The 23,647-nt window shown below is 42.9% G+C and overlaps 1 protein-coding gene across 3 annotated transcripts in view; it reads right to left on the bottom strand.

The window, feature by feature from the left end:
• The window catches only part of FEZ1 (fasciculation and elongation protein zeta 1), an 80,791-nt gene that overhangs the window by 12,419 nt on the left and 44,725 nt on the right, over positions 1-23,647 (bottom strand). For all 3 annotated transcript variants that reach the window (XM_075564124.1, XM_075564123.1, XM_075564125.1), the window contains exons 4-8: positions 17,670-17,756; positions 13,780-13,948; positions 9,262-9,533; positions 7,566-7,646; positions 4,074-4,149 (exon numbers count right to left, since the gene is read on the bottom strand). In XM_075564124.1, the coding sequence (XP_075420239.1) occupies positions 4,074-4,149; positions 7,566-7,646; positions 9,262-9,533; positions 13,780-13,948; positions 17,670-17,756 (685 nt within the window). The remainder of the gene's footprint in view (positions 1-4,073; positions 4,150-7,565; positions 7,647-9,261; positions 9,534-13,779; positions 13,949-17,669; positions 17,757-23,647) is intronic.

Genomic DNA, 23,647 nt, shown 5'->3' with positions numbered 1-23,647 from the left:
CCAAATCAAAGTGACCCTATGGGACATAGAGAACTGCCCTTTTGGGTTTAATTCTTTACAGAAGCAAACAGCTTCATCTCTTTCCCTCACAGCACTAGTGGGTTCACTGTGTAGCCCACTATTTTTCCAGGGCTCCTGATGATAGATGGCCATAAATACATTACTAACAAATTGGTCGCTGATGTGACTAAAATCATAGCACATTTTTATAGCCACTATCACCACTCTATGTAAAAAAAATACATAAAATAGTATGACTAGAAAACACAAAAATAGCCACAGTAGAAGGGACAACCATTTTTTAAAATTTTCTATATTTTTCAAGTATTCTAAATTTTACATTCCAGCTATAAACTTTTTAATCAACACTGCTAACAAACCCACTCAGAATGGAAGCAAGTCTATTTCCTAATTACAATGAAAGGATTTCACTCATTCCTGGATAGGTATCTGTAGTAATAGATAGCCACTCCTTTGGTGTTGTTTTTTTTTTTACATTCATGAAAGCATTTCACAAATATCAACCTACCGTATGTACTCGAATATAAGCCAACCCAAGTATAAGCCAAGGTACCTAATTATTACCTGGGAAACCAGAAAAACTGATTGACTCGAGTATAAGCCTAGGGTAGAAAATGCAGAAGCTATTGGTGAGTTTCAATAATCAAAACAAATGAAAATAAAATTATTGAAAATTGAGACATCAGTGGGTAATGTATTTAAATATTTATTTTAAATAAAAACATAAATAAAAGGACAATAAGTCATTTAACATTAGCAAACCAGCACAGTAAGTGGAAATTAGGTTCAACAAAAACAATAAGGTATCAACAATGATACCTTAAGAGTACTATTCCCTGAGCTCAATCAGCAACCAAGCTAAAATGTAAAGAGTTAAAATCCTTCAAAACTGGATTCCTCATCAACATCATCCGTATCCCAATGCAGAGCTTCAGCTGGTGTGAGGTCATCATAGACGATGTCCTCACTGAGATCGCCGTCATCACCATCACTGCTGTCATTTTCATACAAAGCACAGTCTTCACTGCCATCCATAGCATTACTAATACTACATTTCTGGAAGGCACGTTGCACCATGTCTTCTGGAATGTCTTCCCATGTATCTCGAACCCACTTGCTATTAACTCTATGTCAGGCTTCATGAGAGTTCCTCCTTTTGTTAGTCGGGCTTGACCAGATGACATCCATTCATGCCACATCCTTCGCACACGGTCTTTAAAAGGCTTAATCAAAGATACATCCAGATGCTTCAGTACATATGTAAGCCCACCTGGAATAACAGCTAAAGCAACTTTACTAGATTTTGCCAATTTTTAAAATGTCATCTGATAGGTGGGCTCTGAACATATCCCAAACAAGTAACGATGGTGTTTCTTTAAGACTGCTCCTGGTCGTCGGTTCCAAATTTCTTGCAGTCATTTTTTTGTTCCATCTTCATCCATCCATCCTTTAACATGTGCACACACAGTAATTATTGGTGGGAAATTGATCTTTTTAGGCAAGGTCCTTCTTTTAAAAATAATGACAGGACGCAGTTTAGTTCCATTACCCAAACATGATAGAACAACTGTAAAGTGGTTTTTTTCATTTCCTGTGGTTTTGAGAAATATGGTTTTTTTCTCCTAAACTTGCCACAGTTCTGTTGTTGCTTGGAAGATCAAAAGGCATGGCAGTTTCATCTATATTCCAAATATCTGCCAGATCATAATTATAAATCTTTTGTTTTATAATAAATGACTGGAATGACATAATTTTTTCTTCAAGAGCTTGTGGCAATTTCTGGGAAATCTTTGTTCTTTGTCTCACACATAGGCGGCCAAACCTATTCATGAAGCAGGTACACCATCCTGCTGACGCAGCAAATTTTTCAATGCCTGGTGCTTTATATTTGTCATCCTTAGCCATTTGTAGAGCACGTATGTGGATTCCCATGCATGTTACGCAGTAACCATTTTGATGACACTCCATAACCCATTTATGCAATTCACTCTCTAGAGCCCCAGAAAGAAAGACGTTAAACCACGACAAGCTTTTTTAGCTTTTGTAATCTGTTCCAAGTCAGCCTTTATTTTCCGCCACTCCCACACTTGCTTTTTGTCAACACAGAATTCCCTACTTGCAATATTGTTATTGCTCTCTTATGCTCTTGACACACCCTTCATTTTGAAACCAGTCTCATATGACCGGCGATTTTGTTTTGGTTCAAGAATATCCATTTCTAACAAGATAAAAAAACAAGACTTTGAAAAAGAACTTTCATGGTAATGTACCACCCCACCTGCCCCCACAACATGTTAGCCGAGAGGAGAGGGGGCAGTCCGTGTGGGCGGGCAATGTAGGATGTGAATTAACACAGAGACCAGAGGGGAGAGACAGAGCGCAGTCACAGACACATCCTTACCAGTTCAGCTGCCGGCGTAAGTGAATCACTACGGGTGCCTCTGCGAATTGGAGCCGTCCACATCACAGGATGGCTCTGATTGGTTAGATGTGAGTAAACAAGCATTCAAAGCCCTGCAGTGTCAGCGGGGCTTTGAATGAACAGTGGAGAAATGGCAATCACCTGCAAGATAACGGGCACCCATCCCGTTACCTCAGGGGGACCCAGCGAGATGTTACACCTCGCTGGGGTACCACTGACCTGTGTGTAAGCTGAACCCCAGTTTTTCAACACATTTTTATGCTAAAAATTTTTACTTATAATGAGTATATATGGCATGTAATTATTTATTTATATCATGTTCCAAATGCTTACTACTTGTGGAAACACAAATACCACCTTTACATGATGTAAGGTTACTTCTATCTGCTCTTTGGGAAAAGATTTGCATATATTTATGCAAACAAGGCATTTACAATGAATTAATAGGTATCCAGTGTGTCTTGAATTTAGAATAGCAAACTCTCAAGGACACAATGTGGTGAATAACTGCTGATGGAGGCAGAAGTTCCATTCTCCAAAATGATGTCAATGAGCACAACTGGTTACCATTAGCATCACTGCCTTCCCCTTGGGATCAAGCTGCCAGCCTGGCATGCCTCCCTCCAGGTGTTGCGCTGCAGTAGACCAGGCAGCCTATGTGCATGGCACTCTGTGTCTACAGTCGCCAGGGACATGGAAGCCTTCATGATGCACTAAGCCTATCGCCCCCTCCCAGTGAAAGGTTCTTCTCTTCCGGGAGAGCCAAGTAGGCACTAATAGTTGACACCAAGTGTCCCCAGCTCTTTGGGAGTAGTAATGCTTGATGTACATAAAGAGATGCTGCCTATAAACAGCCCTTTATTACATACTGGCCCCTCAACAGCTCAGGTTTATTTAATCAGATGATCAAGTCAAGGAGAGGAGGGGAGAAGTCAGTCGCTTCTTGAAAGGGAAGCCAGAGTCCATGATTTCCAATCAGCCTTGCCCCACCTCACCTAGCCCTACTGCGACCTCATCAAAGCGAGAGCAGGTCCTGTTGGCTGAGATCCCTGCTTCCATGACACGACCACCACACATTAAACCAAACCAACGGCCACGGAGTCCATTCTTCCTCAGAGCGACTCTACCCAGGGTTCCCGAGACTGCCAGTCTTTACAAGAGCTGACACCTCCTCTTTCTCCCACAGAGGTGTTGCGAGGTTTGAACTGCCAACCTTGCAGTCAGTCGCCCAAGGCTTATCCCAATGCTTAGCACCACCAGAGCACAGACTAGGCAAATTCATGGACAGAGAGCTGCTGCAGCAAACTCTGACCGCCTTGGTTACTGCCAGGCAAACACAAAGAGGGTCCCAGACACGTCCTGCTCTTTCCCGGCCTCTCAACAGCTCCTTCATTCTGGAAGGGTCTTTGCTTACAGAATAGGGGAACGGAAAGGCAGCTCTGGGAGTCACCACAAAAGGAAGTGATGAGATGATGTGGAACGTTTTGAACCATCTAGATCGGCCCTCAGGAAATCTCAGACCTGGAAACCTCAAGAGTGCAACTGAGAGGTGGAGGTGGAGGTGGAGGTGGAGGTGGAGGCGGAGGCAGGGGTGCCGCGGGGAGCAGGCTAGGTGTCCCTGGGAACTCACTGTTGGTCAGCATCTGTAGGTCTTCTACTGATGGGGGAGCAGCCTTCTTCTCGTACGGGATGACTGTGTTCAAATACTACAAGAGAAACAGGAGCAGGGCTTGAGAAAGAAGACATGGCGTTCGCGGGCTGAAATAGGAGGACCCCTCCACCCAGCCCATTTTCAGGAAAAAGCTCATTAGAAGTAAGACTCTGTTCTAATAGCCTGCGAAAATTTCTCCATTTCAGCTTCTACATTTTTTCCATACTAGAAAATTTGTGGTGATTTAGGAATTCTGGTGAGATTTTTCTTCTTCAAGCTCTGAGCAGAGGACATTTTAAGAGGATTATATTTCCTTAATCTTTGTAGTACATTTGACAATGAATCGTTCATTGTCTCCTTTGTCAAAAACGCCAGGCAAAGAGCCTCCTCTCCGCCCAGTCTTAGAGGTTGGATTTGCTCCCTCTGCTGGCCATAGATGCTTCTGCAACAGAACCGGAAACTTAGCACCCCGTTGTTTTTTAAAAAAACCAAATCACTGCCATTGAGTTCATTTTGACTCAAAGCCACCCTATGTAGGCTTTCTGAGACTGTAAATTTTTATAGAAGCAGAAAGCCTCAACTCTCCTGGTGGTTATCAGTCTAACACTTATGCACCCAGGACTCCTTTAAGGTCCAGCAGGACAATCAAGGAATGCCACACTGGAGAGAAACCACTGACATTGAATTGACTGGGCCCCATAGCAACTCTACCAAATGTACTGTCATCGGGTCAAATCCAACTCGTAGCAGCCATGTGGAAATGGGCAGAACTGCCCCCTTTGGGTTTCCGAGTCTATAAATCTGTACAGAAGCAAGACAGCTTCTTCTTTCTCCCTTGAAGTGACTGGTGAGTTCAAATTGCTGACCTTGAGAGAGCGGACCAACAAATAACCCAGTACCCTACCAGGGCTCCTTCCTCACTGCCATGCAGTCAATGCTGTCTCACAGTGACGCCCTGTGAGTCTCTGAGACTGTTACCATTTATGGAAGTGGAAAGCCCAGCCTTTCTCCCAGGAGCTGCTGGTGGTTTTGAACTGCTGACCATGCAGATTGCACCCCAACACTTACCACCACACCATCAGAGCTCCGTAGGGCTCTTTATAGCAACCCTATAAAAAATTTTAAAGAACTCACAGCCATCTAGTCAATTCCAATTTATAGAGCCCCTATAGGACAAAGTAGAACTGCCCCTGTGAGTTTCTGGGGCTGTCCATCTTTATGGGAGCAGAAAACGGCATCTTTCTGCTGCAGAGTGGCTTGGTTTTGAACTGATAACCTTGTGGTTTGACACTTAATGCATAATCCATGACACCACCAGGGCTGCTGATAGTGTCCACATTAAAGAGAAAAGAAAAAAACCAAACTCACTGCCATCAAGTCGATTCTGACCCGTAGTAACCCTACAGGACAGGATAGAACTGTCCCCATGGGGTTCCGAGACACTAACTCTGTACAAGAGTTGAAAGTAGAGCCATCAGTGGTTTCCAGCTGCTGAACTTGTGGTTAGCAGTCCAAAATGTAACCACTAACATCACTAGGGCGCATCAGGGCTTTCAGAGCTGTAATTTGTATGGCAGAAGACTCCCCAATTTTTCTCCCATGGAGCAGCTGGTGAAGTCAAGCTGCCAGCCTTTGGTTAGCAGCCATGCGGTTCCACACTATGCTATCAAGGCCCCTTCCAGCTGGAGCCTTGGAGGATTGCACGGTATCCTTGGGTGCTGCATGAGAAGAGCGCCACACACGCAGGATTGAGAGGCATATGTTTTAGGCTGGTTTCTGTCAGTAGCTGTGTGGCCTCTTCCATGAAAAGGCTGGGTGAGATGTTGCCCAAAATCACTCCTCACACTACACTTCTACAATTCTGACACTTAGAACACATGCACTGATTTCACAGACGCAAATCGACAGGTTACACACCTACCACCTCTATGGTAGTATGGTTTTGTTGTTGTTGCTGTAGAACCATAGAAATCTTTATTAAATAAAAAGGTTAAAAAATGAGGCTACTGCTTCTTGACATAGCCTCCATCTAGGTATATTCATCTCTCTAACCCTTCTATTTTTCATTAGTTTTATTGGCGTATACTTTACACATCATACAATTTAATTATTCATTCATATTAAAAATATTTGTGCAATCATCACCATAATCCATTTCAGGACATTTTTTTCTCCTACTCATTGTTAGTTCCCATTTCCCTCCATCCTCGTAGGCAATTAACAATCCAGTAATTGTTTCTACCTACATACTGATCCTGGATTTCAGATACAGAAAATCATACAAAACACAAACAGGAAGCAAAAAAGATTCGACAAAACTTAGAAAAACCTCCATCAAAAAGAAAGTATTCAGCTGCTTGTTTGAAGACAAGTCTTTTAGATACCAGAGGATAGTCTTTCTGATAACTGGGGACCATCTGTTTTCTTCACCACACCTTGCTGTAGAATCTATATCTTCAGTGGTCTTTACATGAGCTCACACATCAAGCTGGGCCAAATCATAAGAACTAATAGTTCTTAGATTGAGGCTACAATTAAGTGTGAACCCCATATGCATTCATATATCTATGGTTTACATGTGTTTCTGACTCACCTTAGAGCCCATCAATGCCATTTTATGACAGAGAATATTATAAATCACCCCCCCACCTCAAGCAGAAAGTAATTCTATTGATCGTGTCACTAGTATAGGCAACGCCTACCATCTCTATTGGATTATAAATTGAATGAGGGCAGGACTCATGATTTATTTATTCATGTACCCAAAGACCTAGCAGCAGAGCTAAGTAGAAAAGAGACACTCGGTGAAAGCTTTTAATACTACATTAAATACCAAAAATGCTGGCTGATTCTCAGGCAAGCAAGTTATAAACTAAAGTGGAGCCAACAAGAAGGTGGCAAAGTGTGAGTTCCAGTCAGAGCAGAGCAGCTGAAAGGTAGGCGTGGTAGGCCCGTTGAGAATCCAGTGGAGTAGATAGAGCTGAGTATGCACTTGAATGGGATAGATCATGACATGGATTCCCTTTTCATAGGTTTTCCTCGGAAAGCGATTTTGTTAGATGTGTGAGTCATGCCGAGTTTTACATTTGCCCACACTCTAGAGTATTGCAGCTCAAAAAAAAATGTTTATCTTTAAAAAGACACTTATGGGGAGCTGATATCAGGGGCTCAAGTGGGAAGAGAATGCTTTGAAAATGATGATGGCGGCCTATGTGCAAATGTGCTTGACACACTGGATGAATGTATGGATTGTGATAAGAGGTGTAAGAGCCCCCAATAAAAGTATTTAGTTAAACAAATAAATAAACAAGCACACAAAAAAGACACTTTCTTAAAAACTTCTGAAGAGTGGAAGGAAGTCTTAGGACTCCCCTTCCCCAAATGCTCAGATAATTTTAGTAATTCGTCATCCCCACTCTTTGTTAGTGAGGCCCAGATGTGAGAGGCTGGAAGCGAAGAGACCCATCGTACCTGTTTGTCAGTCCCTGAGGAGCCAAAAGTCTGGCGGATGCTGCTTTGCAGAATGTTAGAAATGCCTTCCATACTGAAGCGCTGAGGGAGAGGAGAGAGAGACTCAGGAAAGGCAAACGATTCCTGCTTGGTACCATCCCCAGAGACATCTGTGTCCTCCTGAAAGGGCCCAGGCTGGCCAGTAACGAAACTACCCCAGGTGCCTGCCCCAGCATTCCGTGAAAGTAAAGGTAAGACCTGAACCTGAGCCCAAATAAAAGCACAGCACTAGAAAAAAATAAAGAGTATATTCTCAAGACTGTCTCGAAGACCCCTTTCTTTTCCCCGGTTTCCTCATTTCATCTGCCATCAGAAAAATAGAAATACAAAGCCATACATTAAAACGTGAACCGATGGCGATACAGTGGTGTGGGAGCATGGGGAGGGGAGGGTTTAAGTGTTCAGTGACTAGGAAGGCCAGGTTAGAAGAAACACCTGTCCTTATCTGGGAAAGGTTTGTCAATTCTGTTCCTGGCTGGTAAAAATGGTTAAATACTCAACTGTCAGCCAAAATGCTCCATAGCAAGGATGGTGCAACTTCATGTCACCTGCTTTGGACATGTTGTCAGGAAAGACTGGCCCCTAAAAGGGCCACCGTGCTTGGTAGAGTGGAGGGGCAACAAAGAAAGAGGGAACCCTCGACAAGATGGATTGGCACAGCGGCTGCAACAATGGGCTCAACCATAACGTCGTAAGAAATGCGCAGAACCAGGTAGTGTTTAGTTCTGTTTTATATATGAGGTCACGGTGAGTCAGAACTGACTCGACAGCACCTAACAACAACAGTCCCAAACTTGTTGGTTCAAACCCATGCAGATGCACCTGGGAAGGCAGGCTTGGCGACGTGCTTTTGAAAAGCAACAGTAATTGAAAACCCTATGGCCCAGTGCTACTCTGCACACATGGGGTCATCGGGAGCCCAAATCGACTCCACATCCATGAGCAGAACACCCCTCCCTGCGGCCCTCTGCCATCGAGTTGATCCTGATTCTTAATGACTCTATGGGACTGTCCTTTCAGCTTTCCAAGACTAAATCTTTACAGGGCAGACCTCCGCATCGTCCTCCATGAAACAAGAGTAGGCTTAAACCACAGATCTAGCAGTTAACAGTGCGATGCACAACCCTCTGCTACCAGGGCTCCACCACAAAACAACAAGAGGGCCAACTCAGTGGGTGTGCGGTGGACTGCCTCCAGAGAGCCCGCTGAGCTTTCCTGGTGAAGAAAACTCTCGATGTACCGATAAGGCATCTGATAATTTCCAACCCCGGAAATGTTCTACACAGACCCTAACTAGCTGAGTCGAGATAATAAGCCATGCCAACACCGAAATTCTGACCCAAAGTCCTCAGGCACATCCCCATTCAACAGGATCCACCTTCACCCCACCTTCTAAGGTCCTGTCCACAGAGGACACATCACCTGCTCAATTACTTCTTAATACTTATGTCCTGATTCTTTCTCCCAGTTAGATCATGAGTCTTGGGGACCCAGAGAAGGCTAATGCATTTTGTGATTCCGCTGTCTCTCTTAATACTTTGCTCACCGGCCCTTCTCAATAAACGTTTGTTTGTAAAGAGTCTTGACAAGAGTTGTGTTGGCAGCCGAGAGCTGGGCTCAGGGCTGGACACAGGACTGGCCTGGACTGCTCACCTACCTTGAGTGGCATCTGACTTCCCTTCTCTACTCGGCTGCTCTGCAGGCTCAGTCCCTTCTCTTTCCGCCTCTTTTTCATGAGCTCTCGCTGCTCCTTCTGCTTGTTCTGAACCTCGATAAGCACCGTAATGAAGGAGTTCTTCACTTCCTTCTCAAATTCCAGCTCGTCCCGGCGGGCCAGCTGTAGCACCAGCTCCTCTGAGAAGTCGCGGATGGCCGTCTCCACCTGATCCAGCAGCCCGGCCAGCTCTGGTCCCGACATGTGTCTCAGGCCTGCGGGGAGAAACCAGCCTGCGGGCAGCGCTGGCATCCAAGCCAGCCTCCACCGGGTGCCGCCAGCATGAGAGATGGGGCTCTCTCGAGGGCGGCCCCTTCGAATCTGTAAGTTCCCACAGAGATTTTCACCAGTGGGGAGGCAAGCTAGCAGGGGAGGGACCTTCTGCAAAGGAGAGCGCCACCCTCAGGCAACCAAGGAGGAAGAAGAAACAGATCCTGGAAAAGGCCGTGGGCCCTGTCCACAAAACGATGAGCACATTTATTTGATCCCTGTTCTGCCCTCCCTTCTTTTGCCTTTGTCTCTGTAACAATCCTCCTGTGAAATGGGTCAAGAGCCAAGCAAAAAAAGACAAAACCAAGAGGCGTTTGTTGTTGTTGTTTCTATGCTGAAGAGCAATACAGAAGTTGTGTTTATTCCCAAGACCTGATCGAGATCTCACCAACAAGAGCAGCCGGGATCAGAGTGCTGGAGGAGGAGGAAGTCGTGTTTAGTAAGCATGCAGTTTCTATTTATGACGATGGAAAAATAGGCAGCGGATGTTGGTGATGGGTGCACAGTATGATGAGTGTAATTGTTGTCCCTAAATGGTTTTTCTAAAAGTGCTAAGTAGGCAAATGATGTGATCTATATATATATTCTCAGCAATCATTTAAAATAAGTAAACATCCGCATATAGACAGGGAAAGAGAGAGAGAGAGAGAGACTTAAGGTTCTCTTCAGGCCTCAGGGTACAAGTATTCAACACAATATGGCGTCTGGAAGACAGCAACGTGTTCTCAAAAATGAGACCTAGCTAGAACCAGGTGTTCTACGGCTTGCTATCACTGGAAACCACTAGTTCAAATTCTTGTCCCTGAGACATCTGCATCTGGACCTGGTCGGAGGAGGGAGGCATGTTTTCCAAGGCGTCCCTTTCTAGTGGTGAGTGTTTGCCATTAATGCAGAATCCATTTTCCTTTTAGCTGGGGCCTGGTTATGTGCCTTGATTCAATTTTCCCCTTTATTTGCCTCTTTAGAGCTGCCCGCCTTCTGTTTTTGCCATGTCACTCTGTGCTTCAGCTGTTTTCTGAGTCTCTTGCACACTGCAACTATGTTTGGGGCCTTTGTACGGCCGAGGATGGCACGATTGGGACTGCGACGGAAAGGGCTCTTCTGCCAGAGCTGTGCCACCACCCAAGTCCAGCCCTGCTGCTGGCTGACCCCTGGCCCTGTCCTGAGCCACAGAGTCTTGCTTTTCGGCCACAGCTCTTCAGATCAGGCCTCTACGGTTTAGTAGTTGCTTGATGATGCAAATAGTTAAAACACTCAGCAGCTAACCAAGAGGTTAGAAGTTTGAGTCTACCCAGAGGCATAGCAGTCTACTTCCAAGAAATCAGTCACCAAAAGCCAAGGAGCACAATTTTAGCCTCACACCGAGTCAACAAGTGGGTTTAGCCCTTACTTCGGCCTGAACATGGACCAACCCACCTTCTCTCTCCATTGTTTCCAACTCTCTATAACTTGTGGAATCATTATCACTACAGATTAAAATTTTTATGCTCGAATTTCCCTTGGTTGTATTACCTGTTTTATTATTTATTACTATTTCATACTCCAGCCAGTGTTTTCTTTAAAAAAATCATTTTATTGGGGCCTTATACAACTCTTAGCACAATCCATACATACATCCATGTGTCAAGCACATTTGTACATTTGTTGCCCTCATCATTCTCAAAACATTCGCTTTCTACTTGAGCCCTTGGTATCAGCTCCTCATTTTTCCCTTCCCTTCCTGCCCCTACTTGATAATTTATAAATCATTATTATTTTGTCATGTCTTACACTGTCCAACGTCTCCCTTCACCCATTTTTCTGTTGTCTGTCCCACAGGGAGGAAGTTATATGTAGATCCTTGTAATCAGATCCCCCTTTCGACCTCACCTTCCCCCTACCCTCCCGGCATTGCCACTCTCACCACTGGTCCCGAGGGGGTTCATCTGTCCTGGATTCTCTGTGTTTCCCATTTCTATCTGTACCAGGGTGCATCCTCTGGTCTAGCTAGATTTGTAAGGTAGAATTGGGATTATGATACTGGGTGGGGGGGGGATGGAGAGAAGCATTTAGGAACTAGAGGAAAGTTGTATGTTTCATCCTTGCTACACTGAACCCTGACTGGCTCATCTCCTCCCCAAGACCCTTCTGGAAGGGGATGTCCAATTGCCTACAGATGGGCTTTGGGTTCCCACGCACTTCCCCATTCACAGTGATATGACTTTTTTACTCTAGATGCCTGGTACCTCATCCCTTCAAAACCACGTGGTCACGGGGCTGGTGTGCTTCTTCCATGTGGACTTTGTTGTTTCTCAACTAGATGGCCACTTGTTTACCTTCAAGCCTTGAAGACGTTAATGCTGTATCTTTTGATAGCCAGTCACCATTAGCTTTCTTCACCACATTTGCTTATGCACATATTTGCCTTCAGAGATCATGTCGGGAAGGTGAACATCATGGAATGCCAGTTTAATCGAACAAAGTGTTCTTGCATTGAGGGAGTACTTGAGTGGAGGCCCAATGTCCATCTCCTACCTTAATGCTAAACCTATAAATATATGCACATAGATCTATTTCCCCATCATCATATATAATTATATTTACATATGTACATGCCTGTATTCAGACTTCTATAAATGCCCTTTGCCTCCTAGTTCTTTCCTCTATTTCCTTTTACTTTCCTCTAGTCCACTATCATGCTCAGCCTTCGTTTGGGTTTCAGTAATTCCTCTCAGTTACATTGCCCTTGATCAAGCCCTACCAGGCCTCTTACACCCTCCTCACCACCAATTTTGGATCACTTGTTCCCTTGTCCCTGAGTTTGTTTACATCACTTCCTTTCCCCAACCTTCCCCTCTCCCATGTCCCCCTCGGAACCGGAACCATAGGTCCCATTCTTTTCTCCTCCAGATTGTTTATCCTGCCTATCTTATCTAGATAGACCTGAAGAGATACTAATATGCACAAAAACAAGACAGAGCAAAGCAATAAAAGAAGACAAAAACAACAACAAAAACCAATGACCAAAAAAAAAGCCTGTAAATAGTTCTAGGTCTGTTTGTTGATCTTTAGGAGTGTTTTCCAATCAAGTCTGATGGGGTGCTATGCCTTGGCCCCAAAGTCTATTTTTGATATTCCCTCGGGACTTCCTTGCTCTTCTCCCCTTGCTGCTCTGTTGCACACCCTTAGTGTTTTGCCTTGGTGTGGTGGGGTCAGATTGGGCGTAATTCCCACACTGTGTCTCCAGTGTTTTCCCCTGTAGGGCTATGGTTCAGTAAGGGAAGTTGTGCCTCGTATTGGGGCCAGCCATATGGTCCTCTCTGTGCACTGGCTGTTCTGAGTCAGGCAGTGTTTACTTTGCCTGATCATATTTACTATAAACCAGTGTCCAAGAGTTTCATACCAAGCAGTGATTAAGTGTGTGGACTATGATGTTTCCCACCCTGCATTCCAATTTTGGCTCCACCACTTAGGTTTTGTCACGTGCCCTTCAACTGAGAACTGAGACTCCTCCCTAAGTCTCCATCCAAGTATGTTCCCAGGGAGAACAAAGAGTTGTACTTGACCCTGATGTAAAGGTTGGCTGGTTAAACCCACTCAGACGCTCTGAAAGGAAGGCTTGGTGATCTTCTCCCATAGAGACTTCAGCTCTAAGAGCTCAATAAAGCATTTCTACTCAGTAACACATGACGTCCGTCACCCTGGGTTGGAACAGCCTCAATGACAACAAATTTGGTTTGGTGTTGGTTTGATGGAGTTGATGTGAGGATTAAATAAGATTATGCATTTAAAAATATGCATTTAAAGTCTGACCTGCCCATATTCTAAGCACTCTCAAATTATGAACTGCAATCATTTCCTCTTGTGGCTTTTTCCTATATTCATTTTCCTCCATTAATTTAAGCATCCTCACTCACTGGTGTTGGCTAGTAGCTTTAGTTTCTACTACTTACGTATTCTGTTTTTATCTTGTTTTGAGTTAGTTTTATGATTTAATTGTTTTTACTTTCTTTTCTTTTCGAGTATTAATCTTGCTTCTTTACTGAAATCAAGTAAGAAAGGTGCTGCTAACAGGCTCGATTCATAAGCCTCTTTCTGCAATAGCCATGGAGATTCTATTAGGCACATGTAAAGTGGCCGTCTGTGCGGGTGTTTTACACACGCACTCACACACTAGCTTTCACTCACACACACGCCCCCTGGGGTCCTCACCTTCACAGGACCAGTTGTTGTTGAAGGTCTGTGTCAAGGCCTGCATCTCCTGCAGGAAGACCGTGTCTGCCTGGGCGGAGAGCTCGCCCCCATCCTCCTCTTCCAGAACTTCCTTTTCCTCCTCGGGGTCTGGGGAGTTCTGCATCATTTCCTCAATCTCCTCAATCACCTGGAGAAGGCACACAAGACAGGGCTGATTCTGTTCTCTGCGAGGGGGACATTCTGGCTTGAAGGTTGGTCAACTAAGCAAACTGCTAATTTGAAAGCAAACTGCTAATTTGATGTCTATAGAACTCCTAACATCATGCAGTCACCTCATAACTACTGAATACTTTTTACATCAACTTTTTATTTCTTTATACATACACTTTCTTTAATGTAAAGCACTCTTTGGTGCCCAGCCGCTTCCAAGAACTCCATTTAGATGAGTGCTTCCATCAACTACTCTTTCAGGAAACAGAGCAAAGCTGCCTGGAAGAGACCATTTACCTCCATTTGCTGAGCACTTTAGTCCTGAGTGGGAAAATACTAGGTCCATCTAAATCGAATGCCAAATCCTGCCCATTAATTGCAACAATGCATATGCCTAGAAAAACAAATTGTTGCCAGGACCATTTGAAATGAGGGACACTTACACAGAGGGAAAAAGTGAGGTCTCCAGAACTGACCTAGTCAGAAATTGAAACTGCGCAGCAACAAATTATAATAGAATGTTAAAAGGAGAGTCTGGAGAGCAGAATATAGAGGAGAAGCCCAGCTCTAATCGAGATGTTTGACAGTGGACAGTTCCTACAAGTTGAGGGTATAAATGTGATTTTCCAAAATGAATAAAGGTGCACTGATAGGTCAAAGATAACCAAAATGGAATAAGCAAAAGTCACTTCTGAAAGTGAATCTGTAGAAGAGTTTGGTGGCAAGAATATATTGGTATGTTTGTCTGTTCTCTGTGCTGTGATGAATTTAAGCTTAGAGGTCACTAAACTGTGGATTTAGAGTGAGTTTCTTGATTCATATTGGGTTGGAACAAATAAGACAGAACTCACGACCTTTTCTTTAGAAGAAGCCCTATCAAAAGGATCATGGGGAGGAGAGGAGTCACTCAGGGTGCAGGGTAGCCACGATGAAACACACAACTTTCTTCTAGTTCTTTAATGCTTCCTACTCACCCACCCTCACTATCATGACCCCAATTCTACCTTACAAATCTGGCTAGACCACAGGATGTACACTGGTCCAGATCAGAGCTGGAATCCAGGACAAGTGGTGAGAGTGGCGATACTGGGAGGATGGAGGGAAGGTGGGGTAGAAAAAGGGAACAGATTACAAAGATCTCCAAATACCCCCCTCCCTGATGGATGGACAACATAAAAGTTAGTGAAGTGAGATTTTGGACAGTATAAGACATGACAAAATAATAACAATTTATAAATTACCAAGTGTTTGAAGACAAATTAGGTGCATAAGCAAATGTGGTGAAGAAAGCTGATGGTGCCCAACTACCAAAAGATATATCATCTGGGGTCTTAACCTCCCTGGCGGTCTAATTATGTCAGTAATTTTGTACCCAAAGCGGTACATTGTTTTACATAAAATTTGTTGTTTTATATTGTAGGCCTGTAATTCTTAAGATATTATTCATTTAAATCTCTCTAGTAGACAGTCCAGGTATAATAAACTTTAATACACCATTAACATTTACCCTGAGACACACTCGGGATTACCACCAGGGAGGTTAAAGGCTATTAAATAAACAAGCAGCAATCTAGCTGAGAAGCAACGAAGCCCACATGGAAGAAGCCCACCAGCCTGTGTAATCATGAGGTTTTAAGGGATCAGGCATCAGGCATCAAGACCCAGAATAAAACCATATCCAAGGTGAATTGGGGCAAAGACCTAATGCCCATCTGTAGACAATTAGACATCCCCTCACAGAGGGGTCATAGGGAAGAGATAAGCCAGTCAGGGTGCTGTATAGCACTGATGAAACCCACAACTTTCCTCTAGTTCTTTGGTGCGTTCTTCTCCCCACTGTCATGACCTCAATTCTCCCTTACAAATCAGATTAGACCAGAGCATGCACACTGCTACAGATAAGAGCCCGCAACACAGGGAATCCAGGATAGATAAACCCCCTCAGGGCCAACAAGTAGAGTAGAGATACCAGGAGGATTAGGGGAGAGTGGGGGAGGGGGGCAAAAGGGGGAATTGATCACAAGGATCAACTAGAAAAGTGGGTGAGGGGCAATGTAAGGAAGATGTAAGATATGAAAAAATAATCTATAAATTATCAAGGGTTTGTGAGGGAGGGTTGGCGGGGGAGGAAGCGGGAAGAAATGGGGAGCTGCTATCAGGGGCTCAAGTGGGAAGAGGCTATGTGCAAATGTACTTGATACACTGGAGGACTGTGTGAATTGTGATAAGAGATGTAAGAACCTCTAATAAAAGTTTGTTTGTTTGTTTTTTAATTTTCAAGGGTTTGTGAGGGAGGGTGGGGAAGAAGGAGCAAAAATGAGGAGCTGATACCCAGGGCTCAAGAAGAAAGCAAATGTTTTGAGAATGAGGATGGCAATAAATGTACAGATGTGTTTGACACAATGGATGGATGGATGGATGGATTCTGATAAGACTTGTACCAGTCCCCAATAAAAATAATTAAAAGGGAAAAAAAGAACCCCTATTTTTATTTGCAAGGCTTTTTATCTGTAGTCACAAATTTAGGGGAAGCCTAGACTTGGACAAAGGGAACCCATTTCATAGGTTTCAACCAAATGAAACAACCTGCCTTCACAATTTTAAGGCCAAGTTTAGTTTTATGTCAGAGTGATATCATTACATTTCTGAGGTTCTATTTCCCTTCAGAGGTGTCCCGGTGGTACAACAGCTAAGTGATCAGTTGCTAACAGAAACCAGCCACAGCGCAGGGGAAGATGTGGCGTCTGCTTTGGGAACGATTCCAGCCTTGGGAGCCGTGTGGATCAGAACTAACTAGAGGCAGTGGGTATGAGCTGAAGTTTTATGTCCCTCTGCAAATCACAATAGCATCTATTATCTCCTGTCCTTTTAAGAAATCTGATTGTATCAAGTTCCCTTCAACCTCTTAACCTCTACCCATCTCAAATTCCACCTTTTTACAACAAATATGGCAGCATTCCCTCTTCTAATGAGCCTTTTCTGGCACTAAAGGCTCGGGTGCAGGTTTATAAGAGCTACTTTGAGAACTTTGTATAATAAGGAATCTAGGGTATCAACAATATTCTACATAAAAATTATTAAACCCAAAGTATAATTAACTCAAACAAATGGGAAGCATTATATATATTTACATGGACAGATGCATCAACATTTTCAGTGTTCTATGAAATACAAGAAAACATTTGTTGAATGAAGAAAATGTTCTAAAACTGTGGGGATAACTGTACAATTCTTCTCAGTGTGATTGAATTCTTGAATGTATGATTTGTGAGTTAGATGCCAATATAACTTTTTTTAAAAGAGAAGAACACATTTGTCATGCAAAAGCTTCCTCAACTATTCCTAATTGTGGAAGGACGATTATTTGAGACCCTTGTTTAGGTATCTTCAAGTCAATGAATTATTGGCTCCATCAGGGGGTGAAGCCAATGAACACTGGGCTTGTCTCTGGCAGTTCTCAAACAATGGCACCCACCCAAGTGCCAGAGATTGCTACCCGTTTGCCGCAGTCACATCCTAGCATCTGGGAGCTAATACATAAGGAGAAATGAAATCCCTTAATAAAGATCCTCTTCATCGGAGGCAGTCACCGCGAGTTCATGTGTCTCTCTTCCGCCTTAAAAGAATGTGCTCCCTTACACTTTTTCTCGATCAGAAAAACAAAAGTCCCAAGGAAAAATCTAGAAAGATGCTTTTACCTGGTCTGCTGTAAGTAGAGGTTCCTCATTGATGCCAGAATCATTTTCACTCTTCTCATTGAACTCTTCTTCATCTTTATCATGGATCTGAAGGGAGGAAATGGAATTCTGCAAGACCATTTGCCAGCTTTTGCTTCCCTCTCGCCGTGGCTTTTCTCAGCCAGGTGATACTGGCTGAGGGACCACACATGCCATCCATTGTGTGAAGAGATGCTGAGGAGGTGTCCAGAATTCCATCAAATCACAAACGTACCCTGATCATACAGTATACACAACTGAGCCCAGCTTTATGAGAGAAGGATGATGCAGGATGCACAGTCACCTCCATTCTGACCTACTCATCTTTAACTCCCTGACAGGCCATTCTCCTGCGAACAAGGAACTTACTCAAGTGGATTATGCTACAATGTAACCGTCCAGCAAGGGTACATTGGGAATTTCAGTCAGGGTGTTTATGTTCAGGTTTATTTTACTGGACTTTTAAGGGGCCAGTTGTTCCAGACCAAATGCTGGAATACCTGCTTCTGAAATGCAGGTGTGGCACTGTGGCTTATAGAGTGTGTGATGAGTTGGCACAGGGTGTGCTGCTGAGTATCCTGAATACATGGACTGAAGGATGAATTCAACCCCAAAAAATCCACCAAGAGGAGGTCCATGTAGCCTGTTTTCTTTGTGTCTCCAAAATTTCATAATCATAAGTAAGATTCTCAAAGTTCACAACGACCTACATTCTAGAAGCTTACTCATGCGTCTAAAACAGGAGCTTTATTCGTTGAAAACAGTGGTTCTCAGTCCTGGCTGCTCATACGTATCACTTGAAGAATTTTGGAAAAACACAAATGCCAGTGCTTACCCTCAGCACTTCTAAGTTAACTGGTCTGTAGTGGGGTCCTAGTGTCAGTATTTTTTAAGCACTTCAAGTAATTGCAATGTACAGGCAGAGTTAAAACCTCTGGTATAAAGTTATCCTGCAGAAACGCTCCTCCAGACAACAGTGTTTCTCTTTATAGATTCCCCCTATACTTGTTGCTAACTCAATTATATTCCAATTCTAGATGTTCTTATTATCCTTTGCAAACAGTGAGTAGACAAGAGAGTTTTAGGAGAGAAAGACGATGATGCTCTTGATTACAGCCTATCTGGAATTCTTAGCCATATTCCAAATATCTTGTGGCATTTTTGCTCAAAACCTATACAAATTAAGCCAGTAACCCAGTTAACACATTGTCTGTGTCCCAAAGTTTGATTTTAAGGTCATGTAGTGAAAGAAGCACACCAGCCTGTGTGATCACGAGGTGTCAGTAGGATCAGATATCAGGCATCAAAAACCCAGAACAAAAAATCATATAATTGTGAATTAGGGGGAGTACAGAGTGAAGACCCAAAGCCCATCTGTAGGCAACTAGACATCCCCTTGCAGAAGGGTCACGGGGAGGGGACGAGTCAGTCAAGGTGCAGTAGAGTACCGATGAAACATACAACTTTCCTCTAGTTTTTAATGCGCCCCTCCTCCCCACCGTCACTACCATGATCCCAATTCTTCTTACAAATCTGGCTAGACCAGAGCATGTACATGTGTACAGAAAAGAGCTGGAAACACAGGGAATCCAGGACAGACAAACCCCTCAGGACCAAAATTGAGAAGTGAAGGGGAAGGTGGGGGGAGATAGGGGAAACCAATCATAATGATCTACCATAGCCCCCTCCCTGGGGGATGGACAACAGAACAGTGGGAGAAGGGAGACGTCAATCAGTGTAAGACATGAAAAACTAATCATAATTTATAAATTATCAAGGGTTCATGAGGGAGGAAGGGTAGAGGAAGGAGAATGAAAAATGAGAAGCTGATACCAAGGGTTCAAGTAGAAAAAAAGTGTTTTGCAAATGATGATGGTAACAAATGTACAATGTGCATAACACAATAGATGGATGTATGGATTGTGATAAGAGTTGTACAAGGCCCAAAATTGATTTTTTTTTAATATAAAATAAAGTTATGTAGGGGATTGGTAAGAAGTGCCTCTAGGAAGTCTCCCAGCAGAGTCAACTCTCAACCAGGAACTAATTTTCCTTGCTCTGCAGTAGCTGGCAGACTGATGTTACACATCCCTTGGGAAGTTCTCTTTCCTACTTCTAACAGTACCCAGTAATGTTAGACACTCCCCCCTTCTTTGAGCCCTGCCTTTGCAGACATCTCTAACCAAACAGATCCCCACTTATCTCAATTGGCTTAAAACCAGGGAAAAAAATTAAATAATCAAATAGATCATAATGGTCATCTGCCTTCCATGTGAATAAGGGGTAGTAGTGGATGGTAATGGAGTCACTTGGGGGTTCTGTGCCAGATGGTGATTTTACTTCTGCTTCTAACTCATATGCTGCTCTCTCTGCCAAGCCTACCACCGGTGGTAGCTGCTTGGTTACTGCGCCCCCTACTATGCACCCTTGGAGCGCCATAGCTTGTTCACAACTATAATAATGGAGCGGAATTCTGCTTAAGGACAGAGAGGCTTCCCTGGTAGAAGTCAGGCTCACACTGGGAACCAAAAAAGTTTGAGTTTCTTTTTAAAAGCATTCTCCAGCAGGCATCTGGACATTAATCTAAAAGAATGGGATCTTTGTGCTCTCTGAAATTTTGCCTGTTTCATTATGTTTACTGTTAATATTATATCTTTCAACCACATCACCTCCCTCCTCTCTTTGAATTTCCTGCTAAATGCAGGGTGGGAGAGACTAGGAAAACCTTCTGCTTTTTTCAAATATTAATGAGCCTGGGCTATAGCCAAAATGGCAGTTTCTGAGATCGAATTTTCCCTCCTCTTAGATATGACCTGTCAAGTTTGAGTAAAGAGAAACTGTAAAATCAATTAGAAGCCTGCAGGAGCTACTGTGAGTTCCTGCTATTGTGGGAAATTATACACTCTATATTTTCTTAAATCTAATAAGCCTGTTACTGAAAAGTGTTTTTAATAAAATAAAAAGACAATGTCACTAAATTGTACATGTAAGAAATATAAAAATTGCTGTATGTTTCATATATATTTACCACAATTAGATAGATAGATAGATAGATAGATAGATAGATAGATAGATAGATAGATAGATAGATAGATAGATAGATGGAAGCACTCCCAATAAAGTTGTGGCTCCCTATCTTGTCTTTATGCGGATTCCTTAACTTTTGAGTCTCACGACCATCACCCTCGGTCCTTGGCCTTTTTTTTTCTTCCTCTCTCGCTTTTTATTGGTTCTGATGCTCTCGTTTCTCTTCATCCTCCTTAGGCGTTTCTTTCAATCCTACCAGGCCCTATTCTGCTCCACGATCTTGGCTTCCTTCTCAACAAGTGACCTTTTCCTCTACACATATCACTTACTAGGTTTCCCTCAGTGTGCAGGACAATCTTTTGTGCACAGAATGGACACCTGAGGGGGAAATAAAGAGACAGCAGTAATGAGAAAGAGTTTTGGGGAAAAAATTACAGCATTTAGAGATATAAAATCTCTTAATCCCATTATATGACACAGAAATTGCCATAGTGAGCTCCTTTACCATCCTGCATGGGAACAAAAAGGCTATAATAATGGGGAAGCTGGGATGGGCAGAAAGGAAAAAAATGGGAAAGCTACAAGACAAACACAATCTTTAAGGCAGGTCATTTGGGTTGAATTTCTCTGTGTGCTAAAAGTACTACTTATTTCCACCTTAATAAATTGAACTAGCCTCCTGTAGGAAAAATTATCTGCCAAGTGACTTCTCAGAATTGAGAGAAGACTTTGACCTTCTCTTGGAGCATACCATGTATCAAACTGTTTTTTTCTGTCTGACTTTGGTAAAGGGTGTGTCTTCAGGGATGCAGAACAAAATCGTTTGAGCTTTGAAAATAAATTCAGACAACAAACCCCCTCCCACCCCCCCTAGAGTCAATACCACTGTCGGAGTGAGAAAACCTAATATTTAGTCCAATATTGACTGTTCAACAATATCTTTTAAAAATGTTTCTCCAGTTAATTCCATTTCATAAGAAAAAATAATAATCTTTGCAGCATATTTAGCCTTAATGCATAATATTGTCCTCTTACCACCATGGAAGGTTGCCTACCTAGCCAATATTCAAAGAAAATAAATGTACAAAACAAAGAAAACAAATGTACACCTTCACCCAAGTCCTCTCGCTTCCTCTTTGAATCCTCCCAGGACTCTGGCGGCCAGGTTCATATTCCTTAAGCAGGTGTTTAAAGGACTTTTCTTTGGGAATACTGCCTCCCACAAAAGGCATGCAGATGCGTACCAACACGTAAGGTCTCCAGAGAAAATGCCCATGTTCTAACTTGTCCCTTTACAATGTGATGAAGCACGAGACAATCCCTACGCCCAAAGGAAACGTCCACCCTTTGAGAGCCTCACTTTTAAGTATGAAAAGATACCCAAGTATGGTAGACAGTTGAGGACAGTCCTCAACAAGAAACTCTGAGACTAAAACAAATATACACAAAAGAAAAATCAAAACAAATGCAAAGGGAAGTTCCTTTTCCCAGAAAAATCTATCATTACTGCCCTCATAGAGATAACAACAACAACAAAAAAAAACACTGATTCCTTCAAACATGACCAATTTATAGGAATCAACAAAGAACCAGAAAGAGTTCTCAGGAATTAAATTATCAAAAACTTACAATCTTTACAGAAGCATGTAGCCTTATCTTTCTCCAAAGAGTAACTGTTAGTAGCTTATTCCACAACAGTAGGCTTCAATGGGTAATAGGAAAAAAAATTTTTAATGAAATAACAATTTCTCAAGTCAAATAAAAATGAAAACCTACATAGCAAAATATTCTCTCACTGCCATCAAGTCAATGTCAACTCAGAGTGACCCTGGAGGACAGAGAAGAAGAACGGTTCCCGGGAGTTTCTGAGACTAACTGTTTACAAGAGTAAGACTGTAACTATTTACAGGAGTAAGACTGTAACTGTTTACAGGAGTAAGACTGTAACTGTTTACAGGAGTAAGACTGTAACTGTTTACAGGAGTAAGGCTGTAACTGTTTACAGGAGTAAGGCTGTAACTGTTTACAGGAGTAAGACTGTAACTGTTTACAGGAGTAAGGCTGTAACTGTTTACAGGAGTAAGGCTGTAACTGTTTACAGGAGTAAGACTGTAACTGTTTACAGGAATAAGACTGTAACTGTTTGCAGGAGTAAGACTGTAACTGTTTACAGGAGTAAGACTGTAACTGTTTACAGGAGTAAGACTGTAACTGTTTACAGGAATAAGACTGTAACTGTTTACAGGAGTAAGACTGTAACTGTTTATAGGAGTAAGACTGTAACTGTTTACAGGAGTAAGACGGTAACTGTTTACAGGAGTGGAAAGCCTAGTCTTTCTCCAGAGGAGCAGCTGGTGGTTTTGAACTGCTGACCTTGCAGTTAACAGCCCAATCGATGCATAACCCCATAACAATGCAGGGGTCCTAGCAAAATATCCTGGACAAAGCAAAAGTAGTATTTAGAGGAAACTGTACAGCAGTAAACACATCTATCAGAAAAAGAAAAAATAACCAAACCAACACCTTAGCCAAGCATCTCTAAGAAAAGGACAGCCTCCCCATACCGCCCCCCCCCAAAAAAAAACCCCTTCAGGCAACAGGAGAAAAGAAATAAGATTCAAGCAGGAACAGAAAACAAAAGAATCAGTAGGACTAGCAGCTGGTGCTTTTAAGAATTTTTTTTGGTGCCAAAACCTGGGACCGAACCAGCTTTTAAGAAATTAATGAGGTTGACAAACCACTGACCAGTTTCAGAAAGGAAAAGAAGCAGAAAATGCAAATAACATAAATAAGAAATTAAACAGGTGCTATCATACCAGAACCAACCAAAGTAAAAAGAGTAATAACAATGCTATGGAGAATTGTAAGCCAACAAATTTGAAAACCTAGACAAAATGGAGACATGTAGTTCAATCAAAACAAAGAAATTGATC

The sequence above is a fragment of the Tenrec ecaudatus genome, chromosome 12 (assembly GCF_050624435.1).
Source record: "Tenrec ecaudatus isolate mTenEca1 chromosome 12, mTenEca1.hap1, whole genome shotgun sequence".
NCBI classification, from domain to species: Eukaryota; Metazoa; Chordata; class Mammalia; order Afrosoricida; family Tenrecidae; genus Tenrec; species Tenrec ecaudatus.
Note: the sequence above shows the minus strand (reverse complement) of the source record. Positions and strands in the feature narration are given on the sequence as shown.